The 25548-nt window shown below is 50.3% G+C and overlaps 2 protein-coding genes across 2 annotated transcripts in view; one reads left to right on the top strand and one right to left on the bottom strand.

The window, feature by feature from the left end:
* Positions 1 to 1381: 1381 nt before the first annotated feature.
* GPR135 (G protein-coupled receptor 135) lies at positions 1382 to 3967 on the top strand. Its single transcript, XM_039553471.1, is given in 3 exon segments — positions 1382 to 2389; positions 2391 to 2442; positions 2445 to 3967. Coding segments are annotated over 3 exon segments (1266 nt in total). The 3' UTR covers positions 2651 to 3967.
* An 8883-nt stretch (positions 3968 to 12850) lies between these two features.
* The window catches only part of DAAM1 (dishevelled associated activator of morphogenesis 1), a 90311-nt gene continuing 77613 nt past the window's right edge, over positions 12851 to 25548 (bottom strand). The window contains 9 exon segments of the mRNA XM_039552523.1: positions 12851 to 15684; positions 16249 to 16419; positions 17945 to 18076; positions 18707 to 18767; positions 21220 to 21327; positions 22080 to 22248; positions 22454 to 22542; positions 24388 to 24494; positions 25275 to 25359. Of these exon segments, the coding sequence (XP_039408457.1) occupies positions 15475 to 15684; positions 16249 to 16419; positions 17945 to 18076; positions 18707 to 18767; positions 21220 to 21327; positions 22080 to 22248; positions 22454 to 22542; positions 24388 to 24494; positions 25275 to 25359 (1132 nt within the window). The 3' untranslated portion in view covers positions 12851 to 15474.

The raw sequence follows: 25548 nt of genomic DNA, 5'->3' as shown, positions 1-25548 counted from the left end.
TCACCCCACCAGAGCTCTCCTGCATCCCAGGGCTGGATGCAGGTATTTGATCAGAACTTCGTCCTGTCCCTGCTGAGTGTCCATGCTGTGCTGCTTCCCTAAGCCTTCCTCTCTTGCTTATCTTGCACCACTGGCTGGAAATACCCCGTGGTTAACTTTCAACAGGAGCAGCTGTGTTTGAAGGTCTGAGCCATTACGACCTTTGACTGCTAATTATTTACTGATTTTTGTGTCAGTCCAGAGGCAGCTTGTGCAGCAGAGTGCAGTCAGTGCTTGCTTTGCCAGAGTCCCTCCAGGGGAATACCAGGCATTTGGAGTGGCAGGAGCAGAGCTTCAGACCTCTGGTGGCCTGTCACTTCCACTGTGTCTCTGGACAAAATGGTACTTGTTAATTGAAGACACTCACAGGAGGGACTAGCGCTTGTTAAAATGAGACATGAAAATGAGAATTATCATCTCCTGGTAGCTCACGCAGCAGAAGGGAGAAAGTCATACTGGTGGACTTAGATAAGGTTGGCATAGAAAAGCCTGGGAAGAATTTCTTCCGTCAGCTTGAAAATAACTTTGTAGCAGGAGGCAGCAAAAATCCCCTGATTTATACGACTGTGCTGCCAACAGAGGTTTTTTAGGACAGCATCTAAGGCTCTTGCTCCCAGCTTTCCTGCAACTCCCTTGTAAGTACCATACAGCCTCTGGTCTGGGGGAACAAGAAGTGACACCCTCCATGCTTGCAGGAGCACACTCTTCCATGTGTTTTCATCTTCTGGGCATCTCCCTTCTGATCAGCCCCCCAGCCTGGCTCCTGGGGAGGAGCTGGGACAGCAAGTCACAAAGCACAGGATGTTTGGAGGTTCTTCAGTCATTAATTGGGGTGCAGCCTTCATTAGCTATTCTCTACCCCCATCCCTAAGAAACTTTTCAGGTAGAGGCAGCAGGCAGCTATAGTATGGATGAGAGTGGGGAGAAAGGGTCCTGCTGCCCATTTGGGGGTCCCTGGCCTGATCCCTCAACTCTGGTGATCCCTCAAGCCCCAGCCTGGTGAGCTGGGGCGGGTGGTCTCAACTTCCACCAAATTGTCTGGGGGTTGCTGGTCCTTCGTGACTGTGCGGGGAGAAGAGCTGACAGGGGCTGCGAGGGGAGCGCGTCCGTGGGGACCCATCGCCGACTCTGGGGTGCAGATGACGCCGGTGTGGAGTGCGGTCTCCCGGCCCCACTGCTCGGCTGTGGGGGCTCCGCTCCGCCGCCCCCGGGTCCAGCCGGGCCGGTTCCCCGGGCAACGGCGGCCGAGCGACGTCAGCGGCCGGCGGGGCCTCCGGGAGCGGCGGGGCCGCGAGCAGCGGGGCCTCTGCAGCCGCGGCGGGGCCGGGGCATGAGGCTGCGCATGGAGCCGGCGGCGGCCGTGCCGGGCAACCTCTCCCGCGGCGGCGGCGGCGGCAACGAGAGCGGCGGGGCGGCGGCGGCGGGAGCGGCGGGGTGGTCGGCGGCGGCGCTGGCCTCGCAAGCAGCCGCGCTGCTGCTCATCTTCGCCCTCTCGGCGCTGGGCAACGGGGCGGTGGTGCTGGTGATCGCCCGGCACCGGCAGCTCCGCACGGTCACCAACGCCTTCGTGCTGTCGCTGTCGCTGTCGGAGCTGCTGGGCGCCCTGCTCTGCCTGCCGCTGGCCTTCCTCAGCCTGCTCAGCCGCCCGCCCGGCGCTTGGCTCTTCGGGCAGCGCCTGTGCCTGGCCAGCGCCGCCCTCCACGCCGGGCTGGGCATCGCCGCCACGCTCACCATGGCCCTGCTCTCCTTCGACCGCTACTGTGCCATCGTCCGCCAGCCCCGGCACAAGATGGGCCGGCGCCGCGCCGCGCAGCTGCTGGCCGCAGTCTGGCTGGCCGCCCTGGCGCTGGCCGGACCCTGGTACGGGCTGGCGGGCGAGGGGCGCCGCGAAGCCCGTCCCGGCGCCTACCGCTGCGTCTACGTGCTGCCTTGGGGCTCCTCGCGGCTCGGGCCGCCCTACGGCGCTGCCCTCATCGTGCTCTGCTACCTCCTGCCCTTCGCCGTCATGTGCTTCTGCCACTTCAACATCTGCCGGGCGGTGCGGCTGGCCGAGAGCCGCGTGCGGCCGCTCACCACCTACGGGCACCTGCTGCGCGCCTACGGGGAGATGCGCACGGCCACCACCGTCCTCATCATGATCGTCTCCATCATCTGCTGCTGGGGGCCCTACTGCATCCTGGGGCTGGCCGCTGCCGCCGGCCGCCTGCCCTTCTCGCCCACCATGGACGCCGTGGCCAGCGGGATGGCCTGGGCCAACGGCGCCATCAACCCCCTCATCTACGCCGCCCGCAACCCCAACATCTCGGTGCTGCTGCGGCGCAGCCGCGAGGGTGGCTACAAGACTAGGAACAAACATGGTTGCCTACCTGTCGGTGCCGGGCCGCCAGCCAGAGCCCCGGAGCCGGCTGAGCGTGTCCGGGAACGCTACATCAATCGGCACAGCGGCCCCCCGGGCAGCGCCCTGTCCTCCTCCAGCCCGGCCAGCGGGGGAGAGGTGGCCATGTGGGCCTGCAAGACTCCCGCTGTGCTCTTCTGCCGGGATGGGCAGCCGGACACGATCTCTGAGGCCACCTTGAAGGCCAAAGCAGGCACCGTCGACACCAGCCTCTGAAGGGATGGGGGCCGTGGAGGCGTTTGGCTGTGGGGCTGTCTCCCTGAAGAAAGTCCTGGTGCTCGGAGCCCTTTGCAGCCAGACTACCAGGAAACTGGAGAGATGGGACTGTGTTTCTTGTCCACTGTGTGAGCTCTGGTTTGCTGACCCAATCTGCGACCAGCAAGAGATCCACAGGGAAGGGAAATTCCCCTTCCTTTTCTGCAGGCCTGATGCACCAGTGACAGCCACCAAGCCCAGCCAATGCAAGAGCTCAACTGCAAGAACAGGACAGTGTTTGCTCCAGTCCTGCAGAAAGTGCCGCAGTGAAGCTCAGAGGCCGACACACCAAAGCAGCCCAAAATGACTGACTGACTCTGTGAGCTGTTTGTTAAGTGCCAAAAAAGCAATTGAAAGCTGAGCAGTGGCAGCTGGAAGCCACTCTGAAAACACCACACTGTGAAAACCGCATCATGGCAGGAAAATGTTGCTTTTACCCGTTATATGTGGAAGTGCCAACAGTCATAAAGTCACAGGCTCCAGGACAGGCTGAAAAAGTGATCTATTTATATTATTTTTTTGATTTAAACCTCTGAAGCATAACAAAAAAGTAATTGTGAAAGGGAAGATGTATGATACTGGGAGGGAAGGAAAGGAAGGTGATACCTCAGTTGTCAGAATTTCAGCAGCCTTTTCTCTTTTTTTGCAGGTACAGTCAAAATACTATGAATACGAGAAACATGAGTTCCTCAGACAGACTGAGGTAAAGGGTGTGGGCGTAAACTGTGCTGTGCACAAGATGTGTGTTTTCTTTTTGAGCTCATCCGAAGTGTCTCACATCTCCAAGGGTTTTACCATAATTAGAGGAGCTGTGTGAGAGAAGTGTCTGAAAGGAGAGGTAAAGCAATACCATGTGCTCCCTGGGCGCTCTGCAGTATGTGAAAATGTGTATATGCACAGAACAAATATTGTTGTATTGATGGCAACAATCCATCCATGGAGTACAATATTTAAAAAACAGCTCTGTTTGCTGTTAAAAAAAAAAAGGAAAAAAACACCATGCAAGTGTGATTGCGCAGCATAAATTCGTGTGAATTTATCAGTGCAATCTTTTTGTTCAAGGGCCCAAAGCCTTAAATTAGTATTTTGAATCAGAAATTAAGATTTGGCCTTCATTTGTCTTTGCCAGAGTTAAGTGTGAGACAGCGTTTTTCCTTGTACAGGCTTTAAAAATACGTTTCAGTTTTACCAGATTTTTCAGCTGTTTGTGATGCAAATGAACATAGTATCATTATTTTGTAAGTGAGACAAGAAATAAATTGTCTTTTATGCAGGAGATGAAAGTGTCTCAGCCTGGCATCATTTTCAGGCCAGCCTTGGGAAGGGAACTCCTGTAAAAAACTGCCAGATGAATGATAGTAGGGAGATATAATTGTGAAATTTTAATGCAGCTGGTTTCCATGCTGTAAGCACTACCGTAACCTTCTTATCTTATGCTCCTGAAGCCCATGAGGAAAAGATTTGACCCTTGACTACTCAGCACCGCTAATTTACCCTGCAGCTACTGGATTTTGCAAGTTGAGCAGTGTTTTCTTGCTGTTTCAGAAAGAAGCTGTGCAGAAAGCCCACAGCTTTTCACAGGAGCTGTTTGACAGCGAGTGAACAGTGGTGGCTTGTTGGAAGGGCAGGACAGGAATTTCTGGCACACTTGCCCTTCCATAGCAGTGTGTGGCTAATGGAAAGGGGTGGTTGTGAATGATTGGATTTAACTCTTACCTGGTTAGCTGCAGGTGGTAACAAGGAGATTGGTGGAGGATAATTGACCATGCAGAGCATATGGCTGAAAGCCCCTGAAAAGGGTGGTCCTGCTCCCCTCAGTGCTTGGCTCTGGCCTCCTTCCCTGTCCTATCTGTCCCCACCACCTCAGCTGACTCAGGCACTAAACAACCACTGATTCCCTCTTTTTCATGCTGGTTTCCTTTTCTACTTACTTCATATTCTGACCACTGTACCACAGGCCAGGGAAGCATCCCTGTGGCAGTCACTTATGGCAAGGGAAGGATTGGGGGTGTCAGAACTGAGGGAGCTGCACTAGGAGTGGAAGTAACACAGCTTTCTAGGAAAGTGGTAGTGAAGCTGCCACTGTGTTATTGAAATCTATAGCACAGATTTCAACATATTTTTAACAAGCTCAGGCTGGTGCATGTTAGTCTTGCATGTGAGGAGTTGAATGGGGGCAGCTGGCTGTGGTCTTGGAGGCATCACAAATTGGCACATTCCTGTGAAACGCTAACTTGGGCTGTAGCAAGGGGAGATTCTTGACCTGATCCTTTTTGACATGGACCTGCTGCAGCTCCAGTAGAGAGCCAGCTTGTGTTTTAAAGCTGTGCCTGGCCTGTGCTCCTCATAATCATAGAATCATATAATCATAAAATCATTTCAGTGGAAAAAGGCTTCTTAGGTCATCAAGCCCCAGCACTGCCAAGTCTACCACTAACCCATGTCCCTAAGTGCCACATCTACATGTCTTTTAAATGCCTTCAGGGATTGTGACTTTACCACTTCCCTGGGAAGCCTGTTCCAGCGTTTGGCAACATTTTCTCTGAAGAAATTTTCCCTAATATCCAATTCAAACCTCTTCTGGTGCGACTTGAGGCATTTTCATCTGGTCCTGTTATTTGTTACCTGTGTTACCACCCCACCTGGCTACAACTTCCCTTCAGGTAGTTGTAGAGAGGTCCCCTCTAAACCTCCCTTTCTCCTGGCTAAACACTCCCTCAGCCACTCCTCATATCACAGCACTGTTGAACAAGTCAGGTACACAGGTCTCTACAGCCACATTTTTTCATATATGTTTTAAAAAATACAACCAAATGGTCTTAAATAAACCACAAACAGCAGCGAGAGACACACACAAACCACAGCAAAGGCTGCAGGCTGCCTGCCAAAACAGTACTTGAGATGTTGCTGAGTCCCAGCTCTGCTGAAGGTTGCTGCCTCTCACCCAGCACCACAGAGTGGGTGAGAAGGTCTGTCCCTGCACCTCACAATAGCTCCGTGTGTTCATCTGGGAGAAAGAAATCAGTGGATTTCTGTTTTGCTCTAGCTCTGAAAACTCTGCCCATGGCTGCAGCTGCTTGTTCTTGGGTAAGAAAACTTTGCAGCAGGTGGCTCCTGGCCAAGCCACTGTGGGACATCACCACCACATCTCCCACACGCCCATGCTGCTGTTACCCCAGTTAGAGATCCCCTTTCTCTTGGCTGAAGAACTCCAAAGGCAGCAAGACACTGATGTTTTAGACACTACAAAACTAGCTGTGAGGCTCCAACCCTCCAGCCTCTCTCTTTTTTCCTCCCTTGAGATGAGCCTGGACAAAGAAATCTGCACAAATCTTATTTGCACAAGGATATTGGGACACATTTTAGCACACCAAAAATCACATGGATTATTCTGTGCAGGATATTCAGCATAAGAGAAAGAGGAGTTCAAGTGATTTGAAGGCCAGTTCAGCTCTGGATACCAGAGACAACTTCAGTGAAAGGCAAATTAAAAATGAGTCCTTGGGCTCTTTAGTCTCTTGTTGACTTCCCAGCATACCTCAGTTTAAGAGTACCTTATTATTTGGCAATGATACACATGCCACTGACTGAACTAATGCATTATATCTTAGAAGGAAAACGTTAAGTCCTGATGAATGACAAGCATTTTAGAACGTACTGCTCCAACTGCATGCAGTGGTAGTTTTCCTGCTGATTTAATCATCAGATTCATTCAAGTAGTTATTTTCCACTCCCTTCCTAATCTCTGGATGAAGCCTCTGTTCAAAGCAAATGCTGTGTGCATAACTTACAAACTGTGAACAATTAGCAGTCCAATTAGCAGTATTTATAAGTGGCAGCCTGATGGGCTGTAAAAGCTGCCATAAATCGCCAGAGCTGGGATAGATCAGGAGTACAAATCCCCATTGCCACTTCTCATTCAGCACTGGTGTTGGTTCCTGTATCCAGTAGATGCCAGCAGAGACCTAAGCAGCCAGCACAGCTCTCCCGGTAGTGATCCTGAGAAAAGCCTCTTTCTGTTAATGAGATCAACCACTCTGCCTCCAGGACTGCTGCTTCCCAAATACAAGCACTCAGGGTAAGGATGGGTTGTGACTGATGCCCGGAGAGCACCTCTCTGAAACTTAGCTTGAAAGACAGATTCAACACATGCTGCTCTTTGGGAAGTTTGTTGTACAGGCTGAAATGCTTAATTTGGAGAGCACATCAGAAAAGCAGCATTTTGTGCATGCAGGCCAGAGCAGCAAACCTGCAGCCCAGAGGGCTGGTGAGATCAGTCCTAGTGCTGGCAGGGTGCTTAGTTCAGCAGCACAGCTGTCTCTTCATGCTGGATGCTTTTGTACTTTCACATGGCGACTCTGATTATTAATAATAAATGGATGCACATCTAGATCTGCTTGCAAAGCATTACAGAGCCTCAAAGTGGTAACTAAGTTCTGGAAAGAAGAGGTTCCGAGTCCTACAGGAGGAATAACCCACAACAGGATCCAGGCTTGGGGGACCCCATGCCCAGCTGCGCTGTGCTGCTTTGCTGCTGCAAGCCTTGGGCTCGCCATGACCAGTGGGGTGAGTCCCAGTGGCTGCCCTGGGGCTGGGTGGGGGAGGACAAGGCCAGCCCTCCTCCTAGACCATGGCCAGCCCTCCTGCTGTTCCCAGTCTGCAGAGCAGTGATGGGTTGTCAGTGCCATGCTGTCGGCAGGGCACTGCCTGAGTCCTGAAGCATTTACAGTCACCACAGCTGAAGTGCTTGGGCAACAGCTCAGCATTTCTAGGTATTTTTTCTAGGAAATCACCACTGCAAGAAGCAGGAGGAAAGGTGATGTGGAGAGAGACAGATTGTAAATCCCTCTCAGTGGCAGGAAATGGATGAGTCACTGGGGAAATCTAAGTGAAAGTAGCAGAAACCCCAGGGCACAACACCAAGGCCTGCATGAATCTATCTGGGGAGTTTTGGATGATCTCAGCCAAGAAGACCCCAGGAGGCTGTGACAGAAGGAAATTTAACAAGGGGGGCTGTTTGCTGGGGCTGTTTGTACTGGGTGGCACAGCACACCAGTGTGCCCACAGGCTTCTGGGCTGATCATAAGAGATGAGTAGGATCCGGCTGCGATTCAGCAGAGGAAGTAAATTCACTGTGAGAGGAACCACTTGTTATTTGTGTTATTTCTTGACATAATGGCACTGAGCTCCTCCAAGTTCAGCTGGTTTCACAAAGGCAAGCACTGCCATAAGCCCACAAAACTGATTGGGGAGCAATTTCCGAGTACTTGGGATCCTTAATTTTATACATCCATTACTCTCACCTTTACTTTTAATCTTACGTCTTGCATAGTCAGTTCAAAAGCTAATAAACTAAGGGAACATCTAAAGGTATTCATAAAGGTATTCATAAAGGTAACAAAGTTTTTTTAAAAGCTTTGCTCAGACCAGAGGATTGTGCCTTTCCTCCGGGGCCTTTTGTTGTGTGCACTGAAGAGTTAAAGGTGTTTGCAAACCACAGTGCTCCACACGTGTTCTGCTTTCCCTTCAGACATGGGGACACCTCCTCACCACCATAAAGAAAAGCAGAAAGATGAAGAAGTGAAGACTTTGGGGAAATCGCTCAGGAAAATGATATTCCTCAGTTCCTGGGATGGACACTGGGAGTGGAAATAGTGCTGATCAGCCTTCCACATCTGGAGGAACATCCATGTTTCTCCCAGGGGCCAGAGTCAGTCTGGCTGAAGGCAGCAGGAATATCTCCTCCTGCTTCTGTCAGCAGTCCTGATGCAGAGCCTTAAACACTTTGGGTAGTGCTTGGGGGCTTGGCCAGAGAGATTCACTGAGTTGTGCATGCTCAGAGCAGGTGTAAAATTGTCCTCAGATTGGGGCTGCACACTGACACCGGGCTGGATCCTATGTGAGATTATGGGTAACACCAGGCTAGCCCAGCCCACCCCACTCCATCAGAGAGCAGCTGGGAGGATGCTGGTGCTTCAAAACCCCTCCGGGTGGGCCCTACAAATTAACACACCTCCCAGGGCTCACCTACCCTCAGGGTAGATGTGGACAAAACCAGCAAGATAAATTTCTCTGAAATTCATCTTCGCCTCCCAGGAATTCCCTCACGATGTAATTTGCTTATCTGATTTAGCAGCATTCTCTGAACTAATCTCAGCATCAGGGATAAAAAATGCTCCAAGTAACCAGGTCACTTATTTTTTTCCACTGGAATTTAATGTGCTGCAGCACTTGTGCCTGATCTGTGCCTGTGGCTTCTGTGCCCAGTCTGGAGCATTTTACAGAACATTTGGTAATATAGCATCCCTGAGGTCATGTCATGTTCTGAATACAGCGTCTGAATTGTGGAGTCTTTACAGAAAATGTAACTCAAATGGTGATCGCCTCCTGCTATTAAACTGGAAATATTTGCCATAGAAACTAGGTCTTGTCTGAGTGCTTCTCACTGATTTCATAGTAAAAAGGGTTTTAGGCAAAGATTAGGAGCTGGGTGAAGCACAAAACTGCAGCTTCCGTACTTTTCCTTGAGTCCAGGGGATGCTCTGCACAGAGTTTGGCAAAGTAAAGCCATGTGAAAATACACAGGCACAAATTCAAGCAGATGGAAAAGCTGCTGGTACCCCACAGCACCCAAAGCCCAGGTAAAGCCAGGTTTAGAGCAGCTCTGCTTGCTGTTGCCCAAAAAAAAGTATGTGTGTCCTTCCCCTCCTGCAGAGCCACCTCTGAGCTGAGAGCACATGAGCAAATCCTGGAATATGGGCCAATAAAGAAAGTAATGGGAAAATGGCAATTTCAATGACTTACCTTCACGGAGTTACCCTGGGAACTGGGAAACTCCAGCTTAAATTCAAATTCATTGCGGTGTGACAACAGAGTGCATGCAAAGTGTAAGGAAAGCTGGGTAGAAACGGGCTCCCAATGCAGACCCTGGCACTGGGGCAAGAGGGGCACTTTGTGGTAATTTCAAAAGCCACGGAAGTAAGTTCAGATGACCCATGAAACTGTTTTGAGTTAGTTTATCTTACACACGTGCATTTTTGGTGCACACATAGTGCATCAACCTGAAGGTCGGGCATTGCCAGAAGTCACAGAGAAGCCACAGGCAGTGACCTTTGGCTATTTGACTCGAGAGAATTAAAATTAGCCCTCCTCAACCATGCTGGGGGAAACTTACATAGAAAATTTAGCATGAAAACTTTTCAGACCACAGTAGAGATCACAGAGGAAAACATGGAGCGGAGTTGATTCTGTACTTGACAGCTCTAAAATGCTGAAGCTGGAAAGGGCCGGCAGATGGCACTTTCCTCAGCCTTTGCTGAGCCTCTGCTGGGGCCCGGCAGCACGGGATTTCTCCCTGGCTTACCCGCACACTCTCATCCACCCTGGTTTAAGGCTAAAAATGACACAAAATGCTCAGAGGTTTCAGGTCAGAGCACTTCTGATTCAAAGAGAGAACTCTCCTTTTCACATGCATCTACTGGAGGGCCCCGAGCAATGCCAGGGAGAGAGCTCACAGGAGAGATGTCTGCAGGATTTGCTGCAGGAGATTGGGGTGGAGATGGGGCTCATCCCCTCCCTCCTGCACACATCACCTTTATGACCACTTGGCCTCTCCTGTTTCCCCCAGAAACAAAGCTCGACGAGCATGTTCACCCAAAGCACAGGCTGGTACAGAAATAACCAGCTTTTACAGAAGTTGAGAATCACAGAATCATAGAATTGTCTGTAATCACAGAATCGTTTAGATTGGAAAAGATCTCTAAGATCGTTGACTCCTACCATTCCCCAAGCTCACCACCAAACCATGTCCCCAAGTGCAATATCTACATGGCTTTTAGATACCTCCAGGGATGGTGTCTCCACCACTGCCCTGAGGAGCCTGTGCCAATGTTTGGTAACCCGTTGGACAAAGCACTTTTCCCTGATATTTAATCTAGGCCTGCCCTGGCATAACTTGAGACTGTTTTCTCTTGTCCTGTTGTTTGTTACTTGGGAGAAGAAACCAACCCCTACCTAGCTACAGCCTCTTGTCAGGGAGTTGTGGAGGGTGAGAAGGTCCCCCCTGAGCCTCCTTTTCTCCAGGCTGAGCCCCCCCAGCTCCCTCAGCTGCTCCTCATCAGACTTGTGCCTGTTCCTGTGGCACTCCAGCAGTGCCAGCCCTGCACAAGGACTGCAGATCTGATGGGGCTGTGTGACAGTGATGATGGCAAAGTGCAGTTTTACCCCAGAGCATCTGCTTGAGGTATGACATGGGCACTGGCAGTGGGGACAGGGCCAGGTCCAACCACAGCAGAACTGGCAACATCCCTGCTTTGCTTACCCTTTCCCGAGGGTCTCCAGCAGGGATATCAAAGCCTGACAAGTCCATTGGGCCCACTGTCCCTTTTCTTGGGAGTAAATAAACAGTCCAGAAGTCCAGCAGCTCCTGCCAGTGGCGCAGAGTGGCAGTGCTGCCAGCAGGATGGGAGCTGGGTGTGTCTCCCCGCCCAGCCGTGCCTGCCCTACTTATGAGCTGAGCTTTGCATGCGATGCCGTGCCTGCATCAGGCCATTGCCACAACCCCTTGACTCATCTTTTCCAAGCTGGGGCGCGCTGCCAAGGATAACAGGCTGAGTGCGGGAGGCGACACCTGGCACTCCTCGCTCCAGCGGGACTCACAGTCGCCCCAGCCCTGGGCAACAGGGAAAGCTGCCGGGCTGGAGCGGAGCGCAGTCAGGGCTGGCTGAGCAGGTTTGGTGCCACCAACCCGGGTGGCCCCATGGGACAATTCCTCCAGGAGCGCCGTGCCCGGCAGCTTCCCCGGCACCAGCGGGTCTGGGCAGGTTTGGATCATCCAGTGCACAAGGGTGTGCTGGCTCATGGCTGTAACTGGAGGGAACAGTCAGGATTTGGGGCACAGGAGCCTTGTTTCAGGTGAAAACTCAGCCAACCAGCATGGCAGTGGGCACGGGCTCACACAGCACAGCCGTGCCAGTCCAGCACAGCACCCACCCTGGTCCCCTTTCCTCTGGGATGACAAATATTGTATCTGAAATTTGTGTTCTTAAGCCATAGATGCTGCTAATCCAGCCACGTTGAAGGGTTTTAAGGCTAGGAAGCTTGAAAGTTCCCAGGAGATTTTTTTTTCTCCTGAAGTATCTTGGTTGAATAAAAAGCTGTCCTGAGCTTGCTCACATCTCCCACCGCCACCCTGCCCCCATCCTGGGGACCATCCTGTGTCACACAATGGTGTGTCCTGTGTCCTGCAATCTGCCATGAACTAGAATTTCAGGTCCTCACCGGGTTGTGGGGTTTGGCTGGCTTGTTCACATCTATTAATGGATGAACCCCGACCAGCCCTATGCCAGAGACCTGGGGATTTATGATGGGAAGAGCAGCTGAAGCCATTGCTGTTTTCCTTGGGTCCTGTCACCACACAGCCCTGGGCTGCTTTCCCATGGCATCACCAGCCCACAACTGCCAAGGGTGGTGATGGAAGCTGTGCTCCCTGCCAGCCCCAATCCAAAATGGGAAGCCCATGGGTCAGAGCACAGTGCAGATGCTCCCAGTGGCACGGGCAATGGGGTCTGGGGATGTTGGTGCTGCACAATTCGCTCAAGAACGCTGAAAAGTAACACAGAGGCTGGATGGGAAGGTGTGTGGGAAAAGCAACAGTGAGCAGGAATAGGCCAGGAGGGGTTTGGGCTACTGCCAAGGAAACATCACTAGATAAGCTTGCTAGAGGCCCAGTGGCCAGCCCAGCCAGCACTTCTCCTGGAAAAAGGGATAGGATTCAATCCTACGATGAAAAACTGATTGCTGCCTCAATGCAGGATCCTGGAAAAACCCCAGTGGGCTTTTGGAAAAATTCCCACCAAGGTGGGAACAGGCATCAGCAACAACAAAACAAGGATAAATGAATGGGGTCACCAACTGTGAGGCATTTCAGAGCCCACATGTGGGTTACAATGAGGATGCTGCAATCCTGGAGAGTGGAAATACCCCAACCTCCTAAAACCCAGCACTCAGGGAAAGGGTCAAGTGGGGTTATCAGTCGACCCCAGAAGTGCCTGCAAACACACCCAAAAAAGAGCAACGTTTAGAGCCTCTTCTTCAACACCTGCCTCAATTCCTATATATCCCATTTTTTCCCCCTAAAAAATAACTCACGCCTCTGCCATGTACACTCACCGAAATCGTTTTGCTTTATTGCATATTGCCATCTTAGAAAATGTACAGTCTCATAACATTACACAGCATTTCCCACTAGCTAGAACTACTAACATCCTTGCACCTAACAGACTACCTTAGTCACTATGAAGCTAATAAGGTCCAAGACATAAACTTTCGTTTACAAATTATTATGGATTTTTTTTGTTGTTTTGTTTTTGGCATTATTAAAAAAAAAAAAGTCATCTTTAAAATACACACCCAAGAGAAAAGAGTGGCTACTTACACCAGCACCAATCTAAAAGTAGTTTTCGACAATGGCACATGGAATTACCTGCACACAGCCTTTGTATTTATTTATAGAGATATAATATTTTTTTCTTTTTTCTGAAAGAAAACAAAGAAATGGCAAAGTCAGCCTGATAATCAGGCTGTTGTAAAACAATTAAAAAAAAAAAAAAAAAAACAAAAAACCAACCCAAGAGGTTTGGAAGGGCAAGAGGAAATCTGTCAGGAAAGGTCCTGATGTGGCACTGGGGTTGCAGAGGCAGGAGCAGGGTGGGTGCTGGCACCCAGGGACCCCGGGAGGAGATCACCCTTTCTGACCCCCACCACCTGTCCAATTAAACACGTGTGACCAACCATTCCTTAAACCATCAGAAGCCAAACTTTTTTTTTTAACCTTTTTTTTTCCTTCTTGTTTTATGTATTTTCAATTCCCCCCATAGTCCATTCCCTCAATTGTATCAGCCCCATTTTTTTCAGCCATAAATAAAAAATATAAATAGAGGCACTTTAGTTAAGGAATAGTATTATCATTACCTTTTGTCTTTATTTCCCCCTCCTTCTTAAAGCAAAGTGCTTAACTCCACCTTTGAACATAATCTGCAGGTCTTGCAGCTGCTTGGATATGAGGTGCTGGACTTTATTTTTGCGCTTACCTGCTTTATTTATTACTGCTTTAAATGCTACTCAGAAAGTCCTTTTTTTTTTTTTTCTCTTTTTTGTTTCTTTTTTTTAAATCTACAGTGCGTTAAACGTTGCAATGAAGAAAAGAACAAAATGGTAAAACCACAGCTCTTGACAACTCTGCTTCGAGAGAGATTTCACAGCTTTCACTCAGCACACAGACCCCGCGGCCTTCAGGTGCTTAGAACCATATTTTTTTTATACAAATTAGTTTAAACAGCACTTTTGCTATACAGTACATATAGTTAACTGACATCCCATACCCCACCAGTAATACCGATTATCTGACAAAAGAACAACCAACCTTATTTCAAATAGTGTTAATATCTAGTGCAACAGGGACAAACTCATCTCTCCACAGGAAAAAGAACAAACAAACAAAAAAAAAAAAGATCACAAAAGTATTGGTGGTATAAAAAGGTTTTGTTTTGCTTTCTTAAAAAACATACCACAAATAAATAAAAGTAAAAAGTAACAGTCCTCTATATACTCAGCATAATTTAAGAATAGAAATGTTAATATGTTAACGGTGGTTATTTTTTATTCTCCAATTCTTAATTTTCTAAACCCTTAAATTATTACTCCCTGAGAGCTCTGAATTATTTTTATTATTGTTTTTTTTTGTCTTTTTTTTTTTTGGACTGACATTTGACAGGTAGTTCTGCTTACAAATTTGCAATGACAACGAACAGCAAACCAGTCAAAAAAGGACCTGGCTAAGAGACGAGTGTTTCTTGGCATCGCTGCTTCTGTGTGTCCGAGAAAAAAAAAGGAAAAGAAGGTGGGCGAAAGCTGGTGGGTTTTACCCCAACCCCTTTGTATTTCAGAGACCTTTGGTCCTGACCCACCTTGACAGAGGATACAGTTTGTCCCATTGAACAGAAAGCAAGAACAAAAGTTACAACGCAAAAGTTTATGCTCTTCGTCTCCTCTGAGAACCGAACCTTTCCCACCGTCTTGGGCCGGAAAACGTTGCAAAAGTATAAATACATCAGTGTGGCGTTACAGCGAGAAGCACTTTGGGGTAAAGTTTGTCCTTTAGCAAGGTGGCAGCAGGAGGAAAAAGAGCGTTTCCCAAGGATGACGGGAAGAGCATCGCCAGGAGCGCCCGCGGCGCTGAGCTCGGGAACCAGCGCGAACGCACAGATCTGCGAGTTTCTCAGAATAATCACAACAATGAGAGAAAACAAACAATGGATTAAAGTTCAGTCAACTTTGCTTTTTTCTTCTTTTCTTCTTTAAACCGCTCAGCTTGTGTGCAAGGCGTCCCCTGCAAACGGCCCTGGGGGGTTCTGAGCAGGAGAGCAGCAGCAGGCAGCTTCCCGTTGGCTTTGGGGCCATGGGGACAGCCAGCGGCTCGGGGCTGGGTCCTCTCTTGCTCCACGGACGCGGCATTGTGCTTGTGCATGGGGAGAACTACTTTTTGGAGTGGGGAGGAGGTGGGGCTGGCACTCACCAACGTGAGCTGCCCACGCACCTCCCTCCACACCCCCCGACCCGACTATATACACAGTATATACACACACACGCTCGCCCGCGGGGACAAAGAGCGTGCCACTGTTCCGCTTCGAATCGCAAGGCAGTGTCATGGAAACAACAAAAACCAAACCATAGCCACTTCAGAAAGACTGACCCGCCTGTCTTTTGCTGGGTTGTCAGTTTGTTTCTCAGAAGTTGAGCTTGGTGACGGGCCTCTCGCGGCCGCTCTCCGCCAGCTGGTTGGTGATGCGCTTGCGGTTGCGCTTCAGCTTGGTGAGGTCCTTGTCGAAGACTTCACCCGAGCGCAGGGCTGACACCAGGTCATCGAACTCACCGCTCTCCTCCCCGGTCTCCTTCGCCTTCCTCGCCTTGCGCTCCCGCTCCCGCTGCTCCTTCAGCTGCAGGTCACGGCAGCGGGGGGAAAGAAGACATCTCAGTCTCACACAAGTGGTTGTGGGGCTGCCCAATACATGCATGGTGATCCCCAAACTCATGGAATAAGGGTGGTTTCCCACCCCAGTGCTTAGCACCTGAGAGCTGGTCAGGGTTATTGATAGACCACATCCCTGGAAGTGCTCCAAGGCCAGGCCGGAAAGGGCTTGGAGCAACCTGGTCTAGTGGAAGGTGTCCCTGCCCACGGTCCATGCCCAGAACCAGGTGTCTTTCAATCCAAACCATTATATGATTTTGAGATTCTATGATACAAGTCAAAGCCCCACAGCTGCTGCTTGTGTGTCACAGCAGTCCCCAGACAGCACCAGCTCTGCTGCACATTTCAGCTCCAAGACCTCACCAACCCAAGGTCATTATTTAATCAAGTAATCAAAAGTGAAAAGCCAGTGGGTCTAAGAGCACAGAAGCTCCCTTCCCCATGCCACTGTGGCCACCATGGGAACATCATGACACAGCTGCCACTCCCAGGTGCCCTGGGGGTGCTGCTGGACTCGCCGGTATGTGCCCACCTGTGCCTCCATGCGTGCCCGGCGCTCCTCCTCCTCCTTCCTCCTCCTCATGTTCTCATTCTCCTGCTTGGCCTCAGTCACGGCTTGAAGGAACTGGTCAAAGATGCCAAAGAATTCATCAGGCTGCATTTTGTCTGTGTCTTCTCCAAAGTGCTTCACAGCCTTGGAAAACTGGAAGAGAGAGGACAGGGGTGCGTCACTCTTGGATAAATCCACTGGACTGGTGAAACCTTCGACCTGATGGAGCAGAGTGAAACACTTCCAGCAGCCATGGCAGAGAGCAGGGCTTTGCCTTATCAAGCCTTGATTTAAACCTGAAACAAATCACCTGGTGTGTTACCTGCAGCCCTGCAAGACCCGACCTGGATCACTCTCCAGCCCCCTCTCCCCATCTTGCCTTTGGCTCTGCTGAGCCTCCCCTGCCCCAGCTCCACTTTATTAACTAAGCAGCAGTAAAAACAAGGAAGCAAAATACTGTGGGACTGAAGACATAAAACTAATAGTAAACACGGCAGGGGAAGGGAAACTTGCACTTTTAAGTTTTTCTTTGAAGTATTTTTGGGGTATTATTTATCACTGCCACATGCTCTGCTATTGAAACCAAATGTGTTGGTGAAACTTCTAAAAGAGATTTCTGCCCAGGCTCAGGCACAGCCCTGGGCAGGGAAATAGGGAGTTTTCCGGCCTCTTGTGCTGTTTGCACACCATTAATGTGAGGGAGTCGAATGAGGCTGTAGCAGAGGTCAGGATAGGACATCCACAATCTGCCAACATGTCCCAGTCCCCGGGCAGCCCCTGAGTTGTCCTTGGGACTGACACTCTTTGTTCTCACTTCCAGCTTGAAGGAGACTCTTTGTGCAGAGCAAGTTTGTTAAAATTGTGAAGGCACATTCTGGAGATAAGCACGCTTAAATGAAAAGAAAAACAAAATCAAAGCACCAACAGATTTATTAGTTGCTTTGATTTTGCAGGGTAGACCAAGAGGAACATTTTTAAAGCCTGCCTGTATGATTTAGTTTTATTTGCAGGGGTGCCCCAGGCTCTTCAAAAGACATTTAGTGCATTTTTATTTCTTTGTTTACTTAAGAGACTTAACACTTCAAGATGCAGGGAGGAATCTGAGAGGTGCCACTATATAAGTCAATATAATTGAGGTTAATCTTGCTGATTTTAATCAAGATATTAAAATTCTCTGCCATGTTACAAGAGATTCTGGTGGGGGAGGAAAGGCTGAAAATGTCCACATGTGATGTAAAGTTATAAAACAGGGATGTTTCTGCTTTCCTAAGAGAAAACAGGAACATAATTTGAATCTGGACATGTGTTTAAAAAGCAAAGAGATGGAGTGTTCCATACAGCCCATCCCACCACGGGAACAGCTGCAAATTGCTTCAGAGTGGACTTCCAGGGATGCTGGGGACCACGACAAGACCTTCTCCTCCAGATCCAGCCAAGTCAGCAGAAGATAATACAGTTTGCAGAGCATTTGTCACCATCTCCACAGTCCTAACTCACTGCAGAGAGTATCTGCCAGGTTACCGTCAACAGTCCTAAAGGGTGGCCAGGGGTAGCCACGGCCTCAGGGAGGTCCATCATAATGCCCAAGCATGGGTCAGAAGGTCAGTGCCAAACAGACACAGGAGAAGGAGGTGAGGCTGAAAAGTGACTCAGATCTCAGGGACATTGGTGGCCTTACCAGCTCTTTTGCTTCCATCAGGAGATCTTCGACATCTGAGAAGCTGAAGCTGGCCAATGTGATGAACTGGCTGACGACAGACACAAACTTGTCACCTGCCTTCTGAACCTGAGACTTCTGGAAGTCCAGCTCCTTTTGGGGGAAACAAAAACGTAAATCTGGTCAGGCCCTGGCTGATGAAGGACACAAATACCATTGGCCTCTGGCAGTGGCATTGGGACTGTGGCTGCATCAGTGCCAGGGGTTCTGTGAGCACCACCACTGCTGCCCCCCCCTGCCATGCATGACACACTGGATTACACTGCCTGACGTAAGCTTTTAAGCCAAATCCTGCAGGAAAGCTTACGGAAGCAGGATAATTCAGCAAAACCCAAAGTGGGTCCTTTGGGATACCTCCACCATTTCATCACCACTCCAGCTGGGCTGCAGAAGTGCTCCCCAGCCTTCTGTGGTTTTACAGCCAAGGGGAGACCCCTCTGCACATCACAGGTCCTCCATGGGCATCATCACTAGGCTTTCTCAGCCTCCCTTGATGCATTAGACATAAACCATGCATTGTACCTAAACACACATGGTAACTTCAGTGCCAAAACAGCCCTGAGAGGACAGGCACACGTGCAGGGCAGGAAGGAAACGCAAACAGATCTCCAGGATGTGAGATAAAAGCAGCTTCGCTGGGAGCTCCCTGGCCTGCCTCCCCAAGGAGGGATGCCGTGCTGCTCGGAGCCAGGCTGGACTATACTTCATTTAAATAATACTTACAGTCTCCACCGCTCTCAGGCCGCTTCTCAGAGTGTTTATTTCTTTCTCCAGCTCAGTCATGCTGTTGGAAATAGCGGGATGTTAATTTTCAGCCTTTTCCAGCAACATCTACAGCTCTCTGACCAACTTGACCATGGTTTTCCCATGGAAAAGACCCCAACCCTCCTTTTTGCAGACCAGTGTGTCTTGAGCAGCAAATCTGGCTGACAGCCCCTAAGCTGGGACTATCTCAAAGTGGCTGCAGTTGCTTGTTTTAAAGGAAAGCACTTTTCTGTATTTTTAATCAAGGGGACTGCACAGGTTTAGCAAGCTCAGCAGCCTCCTGCCCTCTCCAAAAGCATGGAGGGCTCAGAAGAGGGCCTTGCTGGGCACAGATTTCTCTCCAGGGCCAGCAGTGGATGGGGCCGTTGTCCCAGTGCACAGAAGACAGCTTTTCAGGGTACCACGGCTGGGTGAACACCAGGCAAAGCATCCTTCCGAGCAGCGAGGCTTTCACAAAGGGAGACAGCCCAAATATAGAGAAATAAAAATAAATCACCACGTCTGGCGCTGGCTTTGTTTACACAAGGCTCAAGCCCCTGAGCTTCAAATTCAAGTGCTTACGGGTTTCTACCACTACGTCTGAGGGGAAGCTTTCTCACAAAGGCTCGGTGACCACAGGCTTGATGCCTTTCCAGGGGTGTCTGTGCGAGGGCTGGGGTCCCTGGAAATGCTGACGCCGGGTCATGGGGCAAGCATTCCTGGCAGGTTTAGTCTGGGAAAATGCAGTTTTGGGAGCCCTGTGCTCCAGCAGTTCATTACTAGTGGTGGGATTGACAGAGGCGGCAATTTCTGCTTCACAGCTGCGGGGCTGGGGGGAATTCAGGGTTTTCCAGAGCTTTAGAAACTTTTTGGTTTCACTCTAGATTGGACCAAACCCAAATGTTACATATGGTGTCCAGTTTAGAGCGAAATGATAAAGTTTAGGGGGGTAAAGAAACCCTCTGTGCAGGCGTTCTCTTTCCCATACGTGTGTCTGTGCAACAGCTGCAGATCCTGGAGCATGGGAAAGCTGGAGAGTCCATCAGCAGGGAGCATGTCCTGCTCAGCCATGCCCTCAGCTGATGCCTGCAAACTGAGCACCACACACCCACAGAACCACAGAATAACCTGAGTTGGAAGGGACTGACAAGGATCTCCAAGTCCAACTCCTGGCCCTGCACAGCCCCAGGAGTCACACCCTGTGCCTGAGAGTGTTGTCCAGATGCTTCTGGAGCCCTGTCAGGCTTGGTGCTGTGATCACTGCCCTGGGGAACCTCTTCCAGTGTCCAACCACCCTCTGGGAGAAAAACACTTTTCCCTGCACACCAAGATTTGTCCTGTCACTGTGCTCAATCCCAATGGCTGATGATTATTTTACATTTTATACATGAGGATGCTTGTTTTGTCCAGTACACATCTTTCTTGGGAACCCACCACTGCTACAAAGGACCTTTGAAGCTTGGAATACCCTCAAGCCACTGTAAACTCTGTGCGTATTCCGTAGAATCACAGAATGGTTTGGGTTGGAAGGGACCTCAAAGCCCATCCAGTTCCAACCCCCTGCCATGGGCAGGGACACCTTCCACTATCCCAGGGTGCTCCAAGCCCTGTCCAACCTGGCCTGGAACACTGCCAGGGTGGGGGCATGCACAACTTCTCTGGGTAACCTGTTCTAACTGCACCCTCTCTAAAGAGGTGCAGTTTCAGCCCCTTTACATGTCCACAGCTAACACAAATATGCCCTGGCTGCAGAAACATGTGATCTTTGCTGCTCACGTCCCTGAAGCAACAAAGCCTGCAAGCTCCTGCTGGAGTTTAAAACCAAGACAGAGCCTCATTGATTTCAGAGGTATTTCAGCACATACTTGAGGGCTTTGCAGGGCAACAGCAGATTCCTCCTGAACTTAAAGGTTCAGCCTGTGTTTAAGGGCTTTGCTGAACTGGGGCAGCCTGTTCCCAACAGGTCACCCGGCAGGGTTAAAAAACTGGTTGCAAACCCCAGAAACTCCATGTTTGGTGGTAAAACGAGGGGCAGGCAGGACCTGGATGCAGGTGAGCCCCTCACACAGCTGCCTGGTCCTGCCCGTGCTGCAGGCAGAGCCTCCCTGGCACATGAAGATAAACAGCTGCCCTGTATCTGCAGCCACACCGCAACCGCTTCCTCCCGGATTACTTAATGTACCATTAGAAATTAATTAAATGCTTTTGCGGTGAGATAACAACAGGAAGCGGCTGCTCCAAGCAGCTCTCCTCCCTCAAACTCAGAAGTTTAGAGCCTTTGCTGCAAGCGCTGTGATTTAAAGCCGCCAGGTGATGTTTGCTTCTGAGTCCTGGGCTGCTCTGGGCCAGCGTGGCCATGGCATGGGATGAAGCCCAGCAGCCAGGATCTGGCCAGGAGGGTGAGCAGGGGTGGGGTGATAAGGAAAAGCAGGCTGAAACGAGGGGAGAGGCACTCCCAGTGCTCCCCAAGTGCCACCTCAATCCCCGCTTACTTGACTTTGGCTGCCTGTGGGATGTCTCGCAGCTCCTCATGCAGGTGGAGGACTTTGGGATATTTCTTCTCCACAACAGTGATGAGATAGTGCAGCAGGGTGATGTTCCTAGGAAAGAGGAGCAGAGAGGTCACTATGGCAGCATCTTGGGGAGCTCATAGTTCAGTTAAAACCCCAGGTTAAATCCCAACCCTGGCAAAGAACTATTTGAGGATTCCTGCAAGGATGCTGCTTTCTGCCTGGATGGGGACACAGGATGGGTCAGTCCCATGCACAGCCACAGTGCAGAGCAGCCTGGTCCTTGCAAGCAAGGGTCCTCCACAGGAGGAACCCAGGGGAAATGACTTGAGTGTCACTGCTCTTGTCCTCCACTGTCTTGTCTTTACTGATGGATGAGACCAGGCAGGTTTGAGACCTGACCCAGCTCCTCTTGCTCTGCGAACAGAGTTCAGCAGGGCAGAGCAAACCAGGCAATGGCTGCATCAGCATGGGAGAGTGGCAGAGGGGGCTGCCATGGAGAAAAGCCCCTGGAAACCCTTTCTCTGGCTCTTGGCTTCTTCAAAGGGGTTAAAAAGCATTTGGAAGATGATCCTACTAATCAGCCTTGGCTGCAGTTTAGCCAGCCCAGGAAGGAAAGCCCCCCATCAATCCCTGTGCTGATCTGCAGCTTGGCTTCCCTCGAAAGCTGTCCTGCTTAAAGAGTGCACACTCACATCACTGGGTGAGCCAAACTGGGCAGCAGGAGGAGGGGACTGCTCCCACACACTCATGTCCCAGAGGTAATGCTAATGACCCCTCCATTCCCCCAACATCCCTGGGGCCCGTGGATGCTACCAAGGGTAAGGGCAGGGGCTGCTCACTTGTCAATGCTGGACTTGGTGTCCGCAATCTTGTTGAGGCTGGAGATCTTAAACCCAAAGGCGTTGCCCCTCTGGCCCTTGTTCATGTAGTTCCCAAAGGCCAGGACCACCTCCAGGAGCTGCTGGAGGCTGCTGCTCTGCAGCACTGCCTTGGAGCCGGCACGGATGGCTGAAAGCAGAGAGGGGTAGGACATCACCCCCTGGCACAACAGCCCACCACCAGCAACCCCTTCAGTATCCCCAAGGAGTGACCACCAACTCCCTCCCTTCCCCTGTGTCACTGCCAGCTCAGGCTCATCCCAGCACGGAGGATGCTCTCCTTGTGAGCGATCCCTGTGCTGGGACAGAGTCCCTTAGAAGATCTGGTCACTTGCCTTCCACCTTGGGTTTGACCTCTGCAACTCTCTCCGCAAACTTCTTCTTGAAGTAGAGGGACTGCAGCCTTTGCTGATAATGGTTTATCCTGGAAAACAGAAAGGAGGTGCAGGTTGAGCTTTGCTTGCTCCAGGCAGAGCTCCGTTGCTCCACTGCTCACAGCTGTGCTAACAAAGCACGCTTGAGCCACGGTGATTAAAAAATAATGACCCCTTTTCTCCCTGAAACTGTGCTGGGATGGGAAAAATTGACAACTGAAGCTACAGCTGTCCTGGGGTAGATCCCAGTGGGTTCTTAAACACATGCTTAAGCCTATCCTTAATTCAGCAGGTTCAACAAGTGCATTTTTACACCCTATTGGTATGAACAAACAGTTCTTTCACAACCACTCCTAAGCCAAGGTGCTGATGAGGTCTGGGCTTCCCACGGCTTTGTGACGAGCTGCAGCTGGAGAGAGGCTCACCTACGACCAGAAATAATCAAACTGGACCTTCTGATCATCAAAATGATAGCCTGGGCTGGAAAGCCCCTTTCCTGGACAAGTCGGGGATGGCTCTGCTCATGTCAGGCTTGTGTTCAGGCTAAACAAGATCTCACTTGTATGCACATGGCAGTCTGATTTGAGTCACTTGGACCAAGGACCCACGGGAGACATGCTCACATACAGAGCCATGAGCTACGCTGTTTTACTAATCAGAGGTGACAAAGACATCACACTCGGTTACAGACCACAAGGCAAATTAAAAAGCCGTGCTGGAAATCAAGGAAAACATTTGCACCAGCACATTGTGCTTTCCAAAGGATGAAGGCATAGGAGCAACACTTGGGCGAGAGTCAGTGAAGAAGAAAGGTGACCTGCGACAGAAAAACTAATTCTGAGCATCACTGAGCCCCGAGGGCTCAGGTCTGAACTTCACAGCTCCATCCTGCCTGCCTTTGACACTCAGCAACCACACGGCGCATTGCCCCGGTGCTCAGCAGTGCGTTTCTCGGGGAGCACAGGAGCATTTCTATTTTTGATCTCCCAGTGCAATCTCGAATTGTAAAACTCGCTGACCTTGCCAACAAGTGACTTGCTTGAAGTTCAGCTAAGAAATTCAGAGAGCTAACTGCTCAGTTCAATTTAAATAAGAGCTTCAAGATTTTAACCCGGCACCTCTAGAGGATGTGCATGCAATAGATAAGGTTATTCATCCCTGAAGACTCCTAAGTCTTAAATGATTGCTACCAGGAGCAGGAAGAAATGACATTTCCTTTCAGTCTCATATAGTCTCAGGAGCCCTAGGGATGAGTCAATCCGGAGGTGAGAAGTGGGACTCATCTACACAGCAGGGCAAAATGTATATACATCAGGCTTGAATATTCATTAGAATGAAAGAGAAAGGAGCATTGTGTTACCATTCTAACAGCACTTCCCACCTGGGCCACAATGAATCATAGAATGGGTTGGGTTGGAAGGGACTGAAAGGTCATTTAGTCGTAACCCCTCTGCCCTGTAGGGACATCTTCCCCTAGACCAGATTAGATCACAGAATCTCAGAATCATCAAGGTCAGAAGAGTCAAGATTTTCTAGTCCAGTCATCAACCCAGAACCACCACAATCACCCCTAAACCATTTTCCCAGAATGAGAGGGAAAATGTGTCGGGATATGGTGTGGGAAGCAAACACCTCCCACCAGAGAATCCATCTCCCCACCCCTCTCCCCTGCTCTGTCCAGCTACTGGTGGTATGGGAGCACAATCCTGATTTTAGGAGCACAGCATCACAAATGATCCTTATAATGTGGAGCACCTTGCCTGCCTTCCCATCTGCTTGGCCCACTCATTTCTTGATGTGAAAAACAGTAAGAAGGGCTTATTTCCCACGCAGGCTCCATGAAACACCCACCTCCCAACCAGCCTGTGCCAAAATGTGTCCCCTGAGCCACCAACCTGCTCATTTCAAAGAGGAACCGGTCAGCCTTGGCCATGCGGTCCAGCTCGTGCTTATGCTCTTCCAGCAGGTCAATGTCACCCTTTTCAGGAACAAACTTCAGGAGCTAAACAAGAGAAAAGCACAGTGGTGGACATGAGGTCCATGCACAATTTTTCAGGAGCCGAACAGTGACTTATTTCCTTGAATCTAACACTTTTTCAGCATGTACAGACAGTGACCCCAAGGCACCTGTGAAATAAGCGTTACTGCTGTCCCTGTGACCTTCCTCACATTACTCCAGCACATCAGTGTCTTTTGCCTCTGCCCTGGCCTCACTCTGCTTTTACAACAGATGTACTAAGTCTGCTCCAAGGAGGTTTCAACACCAGCTCTGCCAGAGGAGATGTCAGTCAGGGACTCCCATTTGCTGCAGCTCTACTTATTAGCAGATGGAAATTTTGTGCAATGAATCCTCCCACCTCTCTGTTCAAAGTGCAATTACCAGCTCAGCTTTAAGGACAGGTGAACAACATGCTTCCAAAGGGACTCAGATGGGATGAAAAATGGGATTCCCCTTTTGAGGACTGCACAAATACTGTCTAAGCTTTCAAAAATAAATCACCACTGAGCACAAACTTCAAGCTGCAGCCACAGAACAGGCAACTGGCCCCACCTCAGGGTCCCAGGACAGACCTGGGTACAGGAATGGCACGTGGGGGCAATGCTGCTCCCAGCACTGATGCCATGACCAAGCTGCTGCTCCAGCCCACCTGGGTGGTTTGTCAACATGTGGTAAATAATTTGGGGCCTGACACACTCCAGGCTGTGCTTTGGTCCCAAGTACTTTGCACAGTGTCGTCTCAGCATGAGGCAACCACAAAGGAGCATGAGACATGTTGCCCACCTGTTCCAGCATGTCTTTTGGGAGGTCCTCCTGCTCATCCATCGTCAAAATCGCTCGTTTGATCTCCTCATTTGAGAGTTTCAGCCTGGGAGGTGGAGGGAAAGGAGAGTTATTCCCACTTATTCCCCAGCAATCGGGGGGAGGTTCAGGAGTGTTTCCTTACACACCTGCGCAACAGCTTAACCCCCAGCCAGCAGCAGAATCACAAACAGCTCTATCCAGCATGTTTTGAAGAAGGATGTGTGAGAAATGTGGTAGGACCATGCTCTGCCAA

Source organism: Corvus cornix, chromosome 5 (assembly GCF_000738735.6).
Source record: "Corvus cornix cornix isolate S_Up_H32 chromosome 5, ASM73873v5, whole genome shotgun sequence".
Taxonomy (NCBI): domain Eukaryota; kingdom Metazoa; phylum Chordata; class Aves; order Passeriformes; family Corvidae; genus Corvus; species Corvus cornix.
This window is presented reverse-complemented; position numbering and strand designations above follow the sequence as displayed.